Source organism: Myxocyprinus asiaticus, chromosome 4 (assembly GCF_019703515.2).
Source record: "Myxocyprinus asiaticus isolate MX2 ecotype Aquarium Trade chromosome 4, UBuf_Myxa_2, whole genome shotgun sequence".
NCBI classification, from domain to species: domain Eukaryota; kingdom Metazoa; phylum Chordata; class Actinopteri; order Cypriniformes; family Catostomidae; genus Myxocyprinus; species Myxocyprinus asiaticus.
The window spans coordinates 56,963,733-56,978,889 of NC_059347.1; the positions used below are offsets into that span (position 1 = coordinate 56,963,733).

At 35.8% G+C, this 15,157-nt stretch overlaps 1 protein-coding gene across 3 annotated transcripts in view; it reads left to right on the top strand.

Annotated features, from left to right (window-relative positions):
- LOC127437688 (SH2B adapter protein 3-like) overlaps positions 1-15,157 on the top strand; it is a 73,337-nt gene that overhangs the window by 37,444 nt on the left and 20,736 nt on the right. For all 3 annotated transcript variants that reach the window (XR_007896592.1, XM_051692764.1, XM_051692773.1), the window contains exons 3-6: positions 3,936-4,040; positions 5,423-5,517; positions 13,103-13,188; positions 13,303-13,517. Coding sequence is in view for 2 of the 3 variants with exons in the window: in XM_051692764.1 (XP_051548724.1) it covers positions 3,936-4,040; positions 5,423-5,517; positions 13,103-13,188; positions 13,303-13,517 (501 nt within the window). In the remaining variant the exon portion in view is untranslated. The remainder of the gene's footprint in view (positions 1-3,935; positions 4,041-5,422; positions 5,518-13,102; positions 13,189-13,302; positions 13,518-15,157) is intronic.

Below are 15,157 nucleotides of genomic sequence, written 5' to 3' on the forward strand. Positions count from 1 at the left end.
GAAAAAATTATGACATTAATCAGTTAACGTCATACAAAGTCCAGTAAACAGAAAAAAAAGCTAAATCAGTATTTGGTGTGAACCTTTTTCACTTTTGCCTTCAACAGCACCAACTCTCCTAGGTACACCTGTTGATGTTGGCAGATAGGATGTTCCAAGCTTCTTGGAGAATTCTCCACAGTTCTTTTATTTATTTCGGCTGTCTCAATTACTTCTTTCTCTTCGTGTAATCCCAGACTGACACAATGTTCAGTGGGGGGCTCTGTGAGGGCCATGCCATCTGTTGCAGGGCTCCCTGTTCTTCTATTCTATTCTATTTGCAAAAGTAATGTTTCGGAGTATAAAATGTTCAATTGACACACAAAAGTAGCAGATATAAACATCTTAAGACAAATGCTTTTGTGAAACTTATGTGCCTATGACTTCTGCACAGTACTGTATGTTTATTTTAATTTTATTTAATTATAATAAAAAAAAGTTAAGGTAACAATTTATATTAAAGTGTCCATGTTACAAATATTATATGTTACTATTATTTATTACTATAGTAGTAACAATAACAATAAGTACCAGCAGCTCTACAAAATAATTACACGTTAAATACATATGTAATTCATTAGTATTACTCAGTAATTACAGTATCTATGTAAATACACAGTAACATGAAAACTGTAAAATAAAGTGTGACCAATAATAATTAAATAGATCAAATATGGCTATACACTGTCTATGGTCTGTTCAAATTTGTATGTGTGTATATATATATATATATTTCAATGTATTCTGACACTTACACCAAAGCTAGTTCACGATACTTATGGTCTCTGGCCTAGTAATTTAAATTATCTTTTGTTTTTAGCTGATATGCATATGCAGTTTTAATAATATGTTTCGATATTCGAAAATAGCCCATAAAAAGTCAGCCTTTCTACCAATGAATTTAAGTAAAAAAAAAAAAAACGTTTTTATCATATATTTGTTTTATTATTTAATTTTACTGTAAGCTTACAGCTTATTGGCCTGTGGTTTATACATTTTCTTTAACACTTCCAAAGTAGACAGAACTAGAATTTGTTTTTTGGGAATTTGCAGTTCAAATTAAATTCTCAATTTATTGTGGTCTGTTTCTCCAACACAAACTTAATCTGCCTTTGTATTGAATATCAGCAGCTTATTCGGTTTGGGGAAATCTGTCTTAGAAGTTTAATAGCAGCGAGCGTGCAGTCGCCTAAAAGGGAAATGGAGAAGAGAAACAAATGATCTGTTTACCGTATGTGTGTGGTGTAAAGTGCTTGTTTCTAATCAGTAGTGTGGAAGTGTGGATGTATTTGTGGATGTGAATGAGTCAGTGGTGTGTGTTTTATCCTTTCCTCTACGTGAGAGTTGAGTGCAATTTAAAGAGGAATGATCGTAACATTACAGCACCGTTGCTCAGCAAACTTTGGCACGGCGCTGCTGTTTTTGTGTGTGTGTGTAAGTGTGTGAAGCTATTTTAAGCCATGATTCATCCTGACTCACTGAAAATTAGAGATTTATTTGTACGCTGTGCTGTAAGAGTGAGAAATGGCATAAGTGAGCTTCTTAATTCATAAATCTTTGATGTATCAGATCTGACTGGATACACCTTGGAAATTCCTGGAGCTCACATCATCCAAATTAATTTTTAGCTCTCACAGCTTTCTGGAATATTTTGTGTCTTCGTGCATATGTGAGTGTGTAGGCGTAGGTCGAAGGTTTTTGAGTAAGGTTCGTGGCTCTATTCTCTTTTAATTTCCAGATGAACATTGTTAGCTAATCCCAGTAGAAAACAAAAATCATCCCCCTCTCTGCTCAAACTACACTGGACAGCATACATTGATTGTGTCATCCACTAGAAACTTCTGTTCTATCATCGAGAGTACTCATTATTTGTTTGGAGTTATTCTTCAGGTTGCATATTGCGTGATGCACTTTATTTTATTGACTTTTAAAAAACATGTTGGACTTCAGGTTGCAAAATGTAGTGGGAAGCTGCACAGTGTCTGTTCTCCATTGTAATGTACGTATCCGTTCTTAGTTAAAGCTGAAGTGTGTAATTTCTGCGGCACAGTAGGGCTGGGCTAGAAAAATTATATTTTTATTAGGGCTGCACAATTAATAATAAAAAAAATAATCAAGATTACAATAACTGCTGCTGCAATTAACTAATTGTGAAAAGTGTCAATTACAGAATTCCAGTTAGATCTACTCTCGTTGAATTGAAAAGTTGTATTTAACTTTTTTTCAGTGGTTGAGTATTGTAACCAATGGCAGACATGTTCGTTGAGTACATAAGACTATCAGAAATGGTGCAACAAAACTTGAACGCTCCCATTATAATATAACGATAAAACAGTGTATGTAACAAAGTTCTAAGCTTGTTTTTGGAGGTGTAGCTTACATAAAAAATATGGATTGTAATTTGCCCCACAAAAAAAGGAATTGAATGTAAATTCAATTAATCGAAATGAATAATCGCGATTCAGCAATTATTTTTGTCATAATCATGCAGCCCTAATCTCTATATTTTTCATCTTATTGAAGATATTCGATAAACAATATGTCTCGATAATTATGTATTTGCTCTGAAATGGATAAAAAGTGTTTATTTAAATCAGAGGAATCATAATTTCATCCAAACAGCCATTGTTGCCAAGTAGATTCAGTATTTTAAAGGGATGAATAAAAATCTCTTTTAAAATTATAAAGGCATGTTTCCCCACAGTTTTTCACTAAATAAACACAAGGGAGAATGACATTGTAAGGGGGTTCAGTGGAAAGGAGGAGGCGAGAACCGGCTTAATAATATAAATAATAATTTAATAAACAACTTAAACAAACACACAACCAAAAACACACAGTACAGCTGCCTGCAATTCTCTCTCTCTCGAACTGTCGTCCCCGGCCGCCTTTATCCCTCGCGCGCCCCATCAGGCTGACTGGGGACTGGGTGTGTCTCATTCCAGCCCGGCCCTGCCCTCCTCGGCTCTACAGACATTTAATCATTTTTATTGATATGCACTTTTGTTTTTATATTTATATTTTATATACAATTATACATAGTAGCTTAATAAAAAGCAATTATTTAACTTTTATATATTTTTACTAAAACATTTTTTGTGAATTAACATGGTGTGCAAATACCACTCCACTTGTTTTTTTGGAACCCAGTTGAATTTTGCATATTATAATACTAAATTATTACTCTGGGAGCCAGTCAAGTTTATTAGTATAGTCATGAATTATCATTATTATTTTGAGGATTAGATTTGTTTTATATACAGTACAAGTAGCCTATTATATTTCTGTCCCTTTTAATTCACCGACACCTGGAGCTTTTATTTTGATACTGAAATTGCAGTTTGTATTTTACAATGTTCCGCAACTGGTGAAATGCTGCCATCTCCTTTTCTTGTTATACTGTGCTGCCTTTGTAGATTTGTGTAATAACTTGTAGCGGTTACTGATGTTTGGATTTGTGCGAATGCTTGAATCTGCAGTACTTTCACAGTGCATGTAAACTGCTCCAAAAGTGCTAAAAAAAGCAATCTACAAATGGCTTACTTCCAGTTGTTTCTGCATATTAAGCTTGGGTATGTGAAAGTATTTAACATTGAGAAAATGACCAATTTCATCTTTTTATTTATATATGTTTATGCCATATGTGGTCTGTATGTATACAAAATTCAGCTACCTCCAACATGAGTAAAATAAAGAAACATGTTTGGTTTAGGTTCAGTACCAGCCAATAATGTTACATTTATAGCTCAGTTTTAAATATAGCAATGTCAAATGCAAACTATAAAGGAGAGTTTTCTGAAATTTATAGCTGGAAAAAAAAAAAAAAAAATTATCACATTTATATGGTTATATTAAAAGGTTCTGTCTCTTTGTGTTTGTGTGTTTTTTTTTTTTAGGAATACAAAACTCCAAAGCTTACCGTACACTGTTCAGACATCCAGGAGATTCGACGATGTAATCGACTAGAGATGCCAGACAACATGAACACGTTTGTCTTAAAGGTGAACAGTCACACACAGATGTTTAGTCATGTACGCCTGCTTAAACACCAGATCACCCTAGTGATAGACTGATATTTATCCGATATATGGCCATTTTGAGACTGGCCATTATATATACAGAATTGACAGTGTGTGTGTGTGTGTGTATGTGTGTGTAATATTTTAGTAAATATATATAAATAAAAAATAATGAATAAATTAAAAAAAAAAATTATATATGTTGTCCTGAATGAAAGAATATCTATAGCACTCAATTTATCCCTTTTCAGATCTTTTTAGATTCATTTGATCCTCATTCCTTTAGTAGTATTGGTTTAGAATGGAAAAGAGAGCTAACTCTTTGATTTTTATCTTTTACTTTCTGCCGAAATTGTTTTTTCAATGAATGATGTCACTATCTAGAGAGCAGGGTGGCTGATGGCCGATTGCTATGAAAAAATTAAATTGAATGATGCTAAAGGAGATGAGCACAAAGTTGCTGAAATTAAATGAACACTTATTTTATACAATATTTCCCAAAAATTCACTCTGGAATATTTAAAAACATATTAGTGCATTATTCATTGACAAATCTGATACTGACACAAAAGAGGTTACACTTCTGTTAAACAGCCGAACAGACACGGTTATCAAAAGATGCTGTTTATAAACAAAAGGGCTGATATAGTATGTTTAAATACATTTTTGTATAATGTTGATTAATTAAATACATTTTGACTTATAAGGAGTCCCTCCTTAAAATAAAGTTGGAAAAATCTGGGTTGTACCCTGAGGCACTTACAATGAAAATGAATGGGGCCAATCTGTAAAACATTAAAATACTCATTGTTTCAAAAGTATAGCCACAAGACGTTAACATATACATGTTAAAAGGACTTTAGTGTGATAAAATCACGTACTAACCTTTTCTGTGTAAAGTTATAGCCAATTTTACAACTTTGTTGCCATGATGACGTAACACTGTAAACCCTAAAATGACTGTTTAAACAACAATTTAAACTTTTCAGCTCAAATAATACATGAGTTTTAATAGAATTAATGTAAGTGTTTTAAAAAAATATAAGCCGCACATTTCCGCATTTAAACCTCTAATCACTTCCACTGTTTTGCTTATTTTTTAAAGAAAAGGAGGGACGAGTCAAAATACATTTTTGAGGTTATAATCATTATGCCACAATTGCTGTTGATTGAGCTTAAGTTGGATTGAACTTGAAATGTTCCTTTAATTACATTTGGTATTCAAATCCTGAATATATTGCTGCAATTTTGCATTTTCGTCTCTGGATCTGTCCCAAATATATCAAATAAATCTGAATTCATCTTAATACTCTCTCTCTCTCTCTCTCTCTCTCTCTCTCTCTCTCTCTCTCTCTCTCTCTCAGGTTACTGGTCATTCAGGTAGTTTTATATTCGAGGCAGACAATGAGCAGCAGGTGAGCTCCTGGACCACAGAGCTCAGAGAGTGCATTAATAGCAGGTAAAAACACAACTTTCTCTGGCATGTGTGATGAACTCATTTCTGAGTATCTCAGACATCTGTGCAAGTTCCTGATATTCCCCTTCTGAGGAAACCCACTCACTTCCTTTTACACACACACGTTGGTTCGGCTATCCTTATGACGACTCTTCATAGACATAATGATTTTTATACTATACGAACTATAGATTCTATACCCTAACCCTACCCCTAAACCTAACCCTCACAAAACAAATCTGCATTTTTACATTTTCAAAAACATCATTTTGTATGAATTATGGGGACACTAGAAATGTCCTCATAAACCACATTTATAGCATAATACCCTTGTAATTACCAGTTTGTAACCTAAAAAATGTCCTCGTGAGCCACCCACACCCGCCCACACACACACACACACACACACGCCCCTTAAAGTGAACTTGCATTTCTAGGATAAAAAAAATTAAAATAAAATGTGTTTTACGTATTAATTTTTATTAATCGATGGCATATGCCTATGTTGAAGCCATCAGTCTACATTATTTCAACTTCACTTTTAAAAAATCGCGTTTAATAGCTGGATTTCTGGTCAACAACTACTATGCACTACCCATGATCCTGAAGCCACGATTTGCCTGTTTTCAATTTCTGGTCTCCAGTGTTTTCACCTGTATCAGCGTATATTCTTAGCAGTTAATGTGGTGTTTAAAGTAGTACATTCGTAAAAATTGTCAAAAAAAAATGTGGCTGTATAGTGCCGATACTACATAGTATCGAGATGACTGTTTTTTATTGACAGTTCCTCAACTCATTGTGTAGATGTCATGAAGCGATGGTACGAGGTTAGTTACATTGATATCATTAACTACTTTGAGTTGTTATGACAGCCAGCAACTACACAAGTTGAACCTGGAATACAGATTTACTCCAAATAACACTTAAATGGTTATTTTGCTCCATCTGGATTGCTCGTTTCGGTTAGTTTTTAACTAGAGTTGCACCGATACTAGTTCAGCTGGTTCCAATGTAACAGGGGGGTTAAAATGGGAAAGGAGGAGGCGGGAACCGGCTGAACAGTCAAAGTAATATTTAATGTAAAAGTAAAACATAAAGACAGAAACATTAACAGACACGGCAGCTGCGTGTGGCTCTCTCTCTCTCAAACTGCAGCATCCGGCTGCCTTTATCCCCCTCCTCGGCTGATTAGCCCATTTGGGTGCCGGGCGTGCGTAGTCACGGCCTGGCCCCGCCCTCCTCCTTGTCACAACAGGCAATTAGAATCATCATGGCGCCACCCAGTGGTTGCTCAGTAAAACTGTGGATATATCCCTCATTTAGAGAATTTCGGCAAACAATGTGCGGCAAACGCAATCAAGTCCATCTCCCTATGCTCTCAAACTACTTACATATTAGTACATTTCTAAATACTTTGCAAGAAACTTAAAATATATTAGGTCTGTTCCAAAGCCTAGTGAGCTGCCTCAAGAGGCAGCACTTTAAGACATCGGGCCCTATTTTAAGAGTGCTGCCATAAGTCATAAGCGCAAAGTCAATGGGCTTGTCCATGAAGTTTTGGTATTTCCGTGCAAGCAGGCTCTTAAGTCTAGGCACAAGTAGGTTTGGCGAAATCGCACACACAACGTGGAAATGGGCTGGTTCAAGTTCAATTTAATTCTGTAAATTTTCTCCGGTTATTATTCCACCGTCTGTGTCCTATTATATAGTTAATTCCCTCAAGCACCAGCAATATAAACCAAGACAGCACATTCAAAAGATGTTAGTGTAAATGGACTGTATGCAAAGAATTAGAAGAATTGAAAATTAAGTTCTTTTAAATCATAAATCATAGCCTACCAATTCCAAACATTTTACTATCTCCAGCTTCTTCCACCGGCCCGTTTTGCAGTGATTTAGTAATCACTCTATGACAACAGGTGGAAAAATACTAATACAAATTAGATCATAAATACAATTGTAAATGTAAACATAATAATAATAGTTGAAAAATAAAGCATGACCTATAGTTTAACACAAATCTAATACATTTTGTTTCATAAAAAACACTAAGACATGGTTTTCCAACATCTTAGCGCAACTACCTATTTCTCAGGAAAATATCAAATTAATTAACATACAAAACATCCACAGTTTGCACGCATACACCCACAATAGCGCAAACAATCCCAACCACGGCCACTTGTGCTTTGCCCTGGCACGAAAATTACACTTAGAATTAGCTCTCTCACGAAAATTGGATAAGACGTTGCACATGGTCGTTACGCGCAGCGCTGCGTTTCACGCACTCACGAAAATAGAGCCCATCGTAGTCATACTCCCGACGCGAAGGCTGTTCCAAAAGGTAGGTATCTTAATTATGCTGCCTCCTAAGATACCTCGTTTTGGCCAAATTCTAAGGTATCATATGTATTCTTCAATGGGTAGGCAATCCCAGAATGCACGTGATGAGCTCGGCAGAAAAATTAATCAAAGATGGCGGCCTAAGCGAGTGAAATTTCCATGATAAATATACTTCTAATCCATGCAATACTGAAACTTATTGATAAAAAATAGTTTAATATGATAGAAAACTGACTATTTTACCCAAAGTGTGTGTGTGTGCTATGCGTATTTATGCTAATTAGAGTGGTGTTCCTCTCGCATAACCTGTATTGAAATCAGTTGCGAGTCGAGTGTCCCATGCGTTACACGTGAGGAGCACTATTTGAATGACGCGAGCAGTTGTCGCCTATGTAGAGCGTTTCAAATCGGTCCTTTAAGAGGTTTTCAGTGAGGATGCTGCCATAGAAGACAACTGCCTAAGTAGGCAGGAGACAGCAAAGCAGCTCACTAAGTTTTGGAACTTAAAATCTATAGTTTTATATTTTCCATAATATGTCATTCGATTACGTCATTCGCATTGCTTCATGGGATTGTAGTTCATTCAAGATTTTATGAAATCCCTATGGAAAAAATGGATGGGAAACATACTTTTGGAACCAACATGGGTGAAAAAGTGGGCAGTCACTCTTGAGCTCTATAGGTGAAATTACCGTGACGTCACATTGCAGGCAACCGCACTTTCGTGTTCTTTTTAGCAGCAGATCTCAATGGTGGATATGGGCAGCCTTGCAGTTTAATAGTCTTTTAAGCATTGTATAATGTAATAATGTTTCTTTATGTTAATAAAAGTTATTATAAATGGATATCATGTTTACAGTGAATACTGTATATAGGTTCTTTCTGAACTATCGACACAAGTTTGAACTTTATTCAATTGGCCTGTTGTATGATTATGTCAGATATGTAACAGGTTGATGAATACACACCCTCACACATTTAACAAACACACTCCTAAAGCCTTAGAAATGTGTCATAAAAATGTAAACTACCTTGAGACATGCAATATGCATCTTTTTGCCATTCCTTCGTGAAAAGTTGAAATCTCCCAAAAGCAGACGCGACAGACACGTAACAATGTAGGTGAAATATCATCAAATCCTGAGATAGTTCTGATCCACTGATCCTGACAGAAATATAAAGAAGCCCAAATCTCCAATAATCTTTCACAAACAGGGTGTATCAACCCCACAAATAGCACTTTTTTGGCATTTTTAGCTCAGCAGTTCAGCAGTTCATTTCTTCCATGCCAAAAGAACCTGGAAGTGCTGGATCCATCTTAACTTCATCTAAAGTGGTACCAATTAATGATAAAGAAAATAATATCTGTTTTCAAACATTTTCCAAACCTTCTCAACATTTGCCATTGGTCGACGAATGTTTTGAAAGCGCCAAAGTGGTAAAATGTTTGGCTTACTTCAAGTTGTCTCTGGATACAAAGCTGGGATAGGAGAAATTATTTCAACCAAAAATTCCACACATAAACTTTAAATTAGTTCTTTTTTTTAACTTGTGTGCGTGCGAGCAGACGTGTCCGCACATACCATCTGTTTGTTGTGCATATGGTATGTCTGTTTGTGTTTATGCATGTGTTTCATTTCCTTTTATTGGTGTGAGGGTACTGAGAACTCAACCCTCTGTGAATGTATCAATGTGAGTTTTAGGAAGAGAGAGAGAGAGAGACAGAGAGAGAGAGGTCTTCCTGTTCTGATTACTAAGAATCTCAAGAACTCGACTCAGCACATCTCATCTGGCCTCCTTTCTCTCCGTACCCTCCGTATATCTCTTTCTTTCTATCCTTTTTCACTTTTTCTGCACTCTGTTTTTCGCTGTCTGCTCGTATCGTTACAATCAGTGGGTTTTGGGCCACCCTGTGCTTGCTTTATATATTAAATGAAGCGTGCTTTATGAAATGAAGCATATCGTGTACAATTAGTGCTGGGTGATATATCGAAAATTCACAAAATATTTGCAAAGATTTTTCCTGAGATATATTCAGCAACATTGCAAACATCGCAATTTTTATTTCTCCGGTGAAGCTGAAGTGTCACTAGCACCACCAAAGAGTATTTAGCAGAGATGGGCCACTTCTATTAAAATGATTGGGAGAAATTGGAATGCCCAATGGTCACCAACAGTCAACCGATGTAGAAAGGAAGTCCCGCCTTCAGGTAAAAGAGCCAATCACCTTTTAGATACAGACATCGCCTGTCAATCAACTTGAGAACGCGCATGCGGATTAGCTATACAAGACGGGAAAATTGCGTTTTTTAGCATAATCCGAGGTAAAGAAGCACAATTTATGATACCAGCGTTGTCAGATTTTACTGCTGATTTGAAAAATGTTCTTTGATCGTAATCTTGACCAACCGTTTTGGAGATTTCGGTCTTTCCCCATTCAAGTAGATAGGAGCTGCACTGGCATGCCACGTTTACATAGAAAAATAGCTCCCCGGGAGCGTTCCAAAGATGGCTGCTGAGTGAACTGACTTGCTAAAAAGACTTTGGCACCACTGAAAGGCATTTCAAAAATAAACATTGTTTTCAAACAGTATTTAAAAAATGCCCCTGTCTGCTGTTGATCAAACAGATAGTCAAAATTCTTATTTAATGATTCGTTTGTCATCACTCAAAAAATTTTCATGTCCTTGTGTGGCATTTTTCTATGTATAAATATTTTTGGTATATATATATATATATATAGTTATTATTATTTTTTATTGCTGTTTATTACTTTGTATTGTAATACTGGTGCTTATGAAAGAAATTAATTCTTCGTTGTGTTCATTTAGTGTGTTCAAATAATAGTGTGGAAAGTATATGACTTTTATGTTATTTTTAACTAGATATTTACTTAATACAAAACCCTCTTTTAAGTCTTTTCAGAGCAAACACTTAAATATTGAGATATATATAGACAAAAGTATCGTCAAATGGTTTATAAATGTTTTCTTAGGTATATCGCCCAGCCCTATCTACAATAGCGTTTTATATTTTCCAAGAATTGCAAGACACACTTCCTGTCTCAAACCAAAAGCTTTTGTGCTGCTTTGTCCCGCAACTTCCCCAAATGCCCCTCCCCACCTCCTCTTTCTTTTGCTCTCTTCCTCCATGCTTTACCCCTTCATTTCATCCCTATTGGCTTCAAAGCAATATCTGTATCTGAGTCCAATTCTTTTCCTATAGGATCTGATATCTTCTTGACCTTCTCTGTTTCTCGAATTAATAGAATCACCGTTCATTCTCTCTTGCCATTCACCTCTCTCAGTCTGGTTTTTTCAGTAGAACTGATGACACAAAAGTCTGCACGTTGTTTGATTATGTTGAAAATTGTTACTAAATGAATTCTATGATGCATCAGTGTTCCCACGGTGATGGAAAACCTGGAAATATCAGGGAATTGAAGTGGGAACCCCTTTTTTGTGACTTTCTTTGTGACTTAATTCCTGATGGATAAAATGTAAAATCAAATCTCGCTTTAAATGTTTTTCTTGTAGAATATCTTGTTTATTTCTGAAGTAAATTGAGATATAAATTATCCTGTTTCATGTTCACTTCAAGCCATACTTCAAAATGTATAAATGTCAGTGCATTTGCTAGAGCTTTTCTCAGAATTAACTTCACTTGCAAGTACTTGTAACCAACTGGCCCTGAAGTCATTTTTAGTGCATTATGTCAGTTCCCCTCGAGTTCACACGGGTGTCCTAGCAGAGAAACCACAGGTGGAGTTCAGCACATTACATGTTTCACTAACGTGTAACAACTGTGTCCAAATATGTTTTGTCTTCATTAATCTACTCTAGGGATGCACCGATACAACTTTTATTTTTTCTTCTTTTTTTCTTTTTCTTTTGGCAATACCGATTTTAAGAAAAAACTATAGGCCGATACTGATATTTAACCACTTACCTTATTTTGTCATCAGATCACAGTTTTACTCAGGAATTATGCTTTAAAAATGTACAAAGTGGCACAAAAGCTTTTTTTACTGTTCTAACAAAAAATTATTTCCATTGAACATGGATTGGATCTGTTGAACACATAAGAGGGCAACATTTTAAAGAGAGTCAACAATGAAAGATAAATAGAAGATAAACCTATTAAAAAAGATACAAAAAATAACTAAATATGATAACATGTTTAATAAGAAAAAAAGGTTATTTAGTACTTCTGAAACATTTTTGCACTTCAGTTCATATACAACTCACATTTTACACATATGTGCTGTATATGATAAAACATTACAAATTCATACTATCCATATGTTGGGCAATTCCACGGAAACCCCCTTTTAAATTATTGTATTGGTTTAATGGATGATGCTGTCCATGCTGCTAGAGAGTGCCGCTTGCTCACACAGCGCTGACTGGAGCGTAGAATGCAGACTTTTATTTTGAAACAAAGCCTTTTAAGGTTTAGTAATTGCGCAAGGCCATATTGTGATTTCAGTCTTAATTCAATCAATCATGCTACATTATTGGATATTATACCAATTTCTCAGAAGTCAAAGTCTGCTGGTTTCAAAGCGTTTTGGATGGTTTCCCTCATCATATATAGGTAAGTGCCGCTTTCACAACTGCCACGTCCGTTTATGCCGGTTTTTCCACATTAACATGAGAACAAGAACGAATAAAAATAAAATATTACTTGTTCTTAGGAGTGCCAACTCATCTACATATTGTGGCTATTTTTATTTCTGGATTGTGCATTTAAATTCACAGAGCTTTAACAAAGTGTGTTACTAATTAATTATAATTAACCATAATTTTTTCATATCTGCATTTTTATGCTTATAACTGAAAGGCCGATGCTTTTAATTGGCCAATAATTGGCAGATAAATATTAGCAACCGATACATCGCTGCATCCCTTTTCTGTTATTTTAGGATTTCAAATCTAACAAATCTTTCTTTAAAATAAATGATACTTGATGTGATATTTTGTTATCTACTACAATGACATTTATACATTTTAAGTGTGTCTTAAGTGTCCAAATACCTTATGAGTCCACTGTATACAGTATAAACAAACCTTTATGATTGTTATTGAAAGCTTTGCTTTGTCGTCATACTGTCAATTCTATACTCTCAGTGGATGTTATATGGTGATGTTTTTGACATTGCGACTTCATGTTACCTCTATATTATGCAAATAAATTAGTTGAAAGATGTTAATGAGGGGTTGTATGTAATATGTTTGTGTTCCAGGTCAGATTGTGTGGATGGAGAAGTGTTTCCGGTGAGTGATTCTCTCAGTGCCGCTCGCAGAGGGAGCACAGAGCCGGGCAGCCAGGGTGAATCTCTCTAACACACACACACACTCTACACATCTACACTTTTCATGGCATGAGTTTGCCTATATTTTTACAAGCTAACGAGTCAAATCACCATATTCATGACCTCCGCAGGTTCTCCAGGATTTGCCCTTGCTGAGCACGGCTACAATAAAACAGATCACTTCCTGTTCTCTTACCCATGGTTCCATGGGCCCATATCGCGCGTGCGGGCTGCCTACCTTGTACAGCATGCTGGGGTCAGTGGTCATGGGAACTTCCTGGTGAGACAGAGCGAGACACGGAGGGGAGACTACGTCCTCACGTTTAACTACCAGGGCAGAGCAAAGGTAATGACCATCATCATCATCTTCGTCTTCCTCATTAACATGTACAACAAAAACAACATTGTATTATTTTGATTAGCGGTGCGCGATGTGTCAGCCACCATATTGATATCAGTCAAGACTGGCTTTTAAAAACTATAAGCGTTATGGGTAGGCTGCTGTTGAAAGTAGAAATTTTTATTTTTCCTATGCCAGGTTTCAGAAATTCTAAACAGATGTCTGTCTGCCTGTCTGTCTGTGGAATTCTGCGTAATGGATTTAAACGTGGTCAAATGTGATAAATTGAATTGGGAGTTCTGCAATCTTAATGGCTGCTAAAAGCATTATATTTAATAAACAAATTTATTCTGCATGTGCAGATTCCATGAGGGCCAGCTAATATCACAAAGCGTGTAAAATTGTACATTGGAGCTTTAGTGTTAATGCAGTTACATTTTAAAAAAAGCAGAACCGAGTAGAATTATAATATCAGCCATCATATCTGTTATCGGTCATAACATGAAATATGAAACCCCAATTTCCGAAAAAGTTGACAATATGGAAAATGCAAAAAAATCCAAACATTTTTTAGGGGATACACTCTCAGGGGATACCCCTGAACCCCCATACAGTATAATTCCTCAGTCACTAGGGCTTCTATTCCCCATATTTGGGTATCTGAATGTAAAGAAATATAAAAATATATCATTTGAATTTTAAAATATTCAAACAAATACTGGACTGCTGGACATTCATATCCAACTGAAGATCCCTCAGAACCCTCTGCTTCGGCTGACTCTGGGCCCTCAGTGCAGTTTATTTTGACTGTTTAGGATTACATTTATTTCTTCTTTTCTTCTGCCAACTTGGAAATGTAAAAAAATGTGCAGTGTGCAAATGTGAATGTATATCATGATAAATGTCGATATCGAACGATATGAAAAAAAATATTGTGATAATATTTTTGGCCATATCGCCCAGCCCTAATTGCAACATGCACCAGAAATGTTGAGACAGTCGAGTTTTTACCACTGCGTGACATCACCATTTCTTCTGTTAACAACTCAAATCTCTAAACCACATACTGCCCAGATTACAAGTACATGGCTGCATAAACAGAGATTGCGGGTGCTAGATTGGCCCGCCTGCAGTCCTGACCTGTCTCCAATTGAGAATGTGTGGTGCATTATGAAGCACACAATATGGCAATGAAGGTCCTGTACAATTGTGTAGCTGAGAACCTGTATAATGGATGAATGGGAGGAAAATATGCTTGCTAAACTTCACAAACTTGTCTCTTCAGTGCCCAAACGCTTAATAATTGTTATTAGAAGAAATGGTGATGTTACACAGTGGTAAACACTCGACTGTCCCAATATTTTTCTGGAGCATGTTGCAATCATCTGATTTGAAATGAGTGTATATAAATAAATTAATATATTCACAAGGTAAAACATCAAATAATGTGTTGGTGTAGTGCTTTCAATATACCACAGGGTGAACAGAATTTACAAATCACTCCTTTTTGTTTTTAATTGCATTTTTCATTCTGTGCCAACTTTTTCAGAATTTGGCTTGTAATTATTGGCTAAAATGATCTTAAATCATACAAAGGTGTCTCTATTTTTGCATCCCTAGTTAGTTGCTTTCTAAAGCTTTATCTC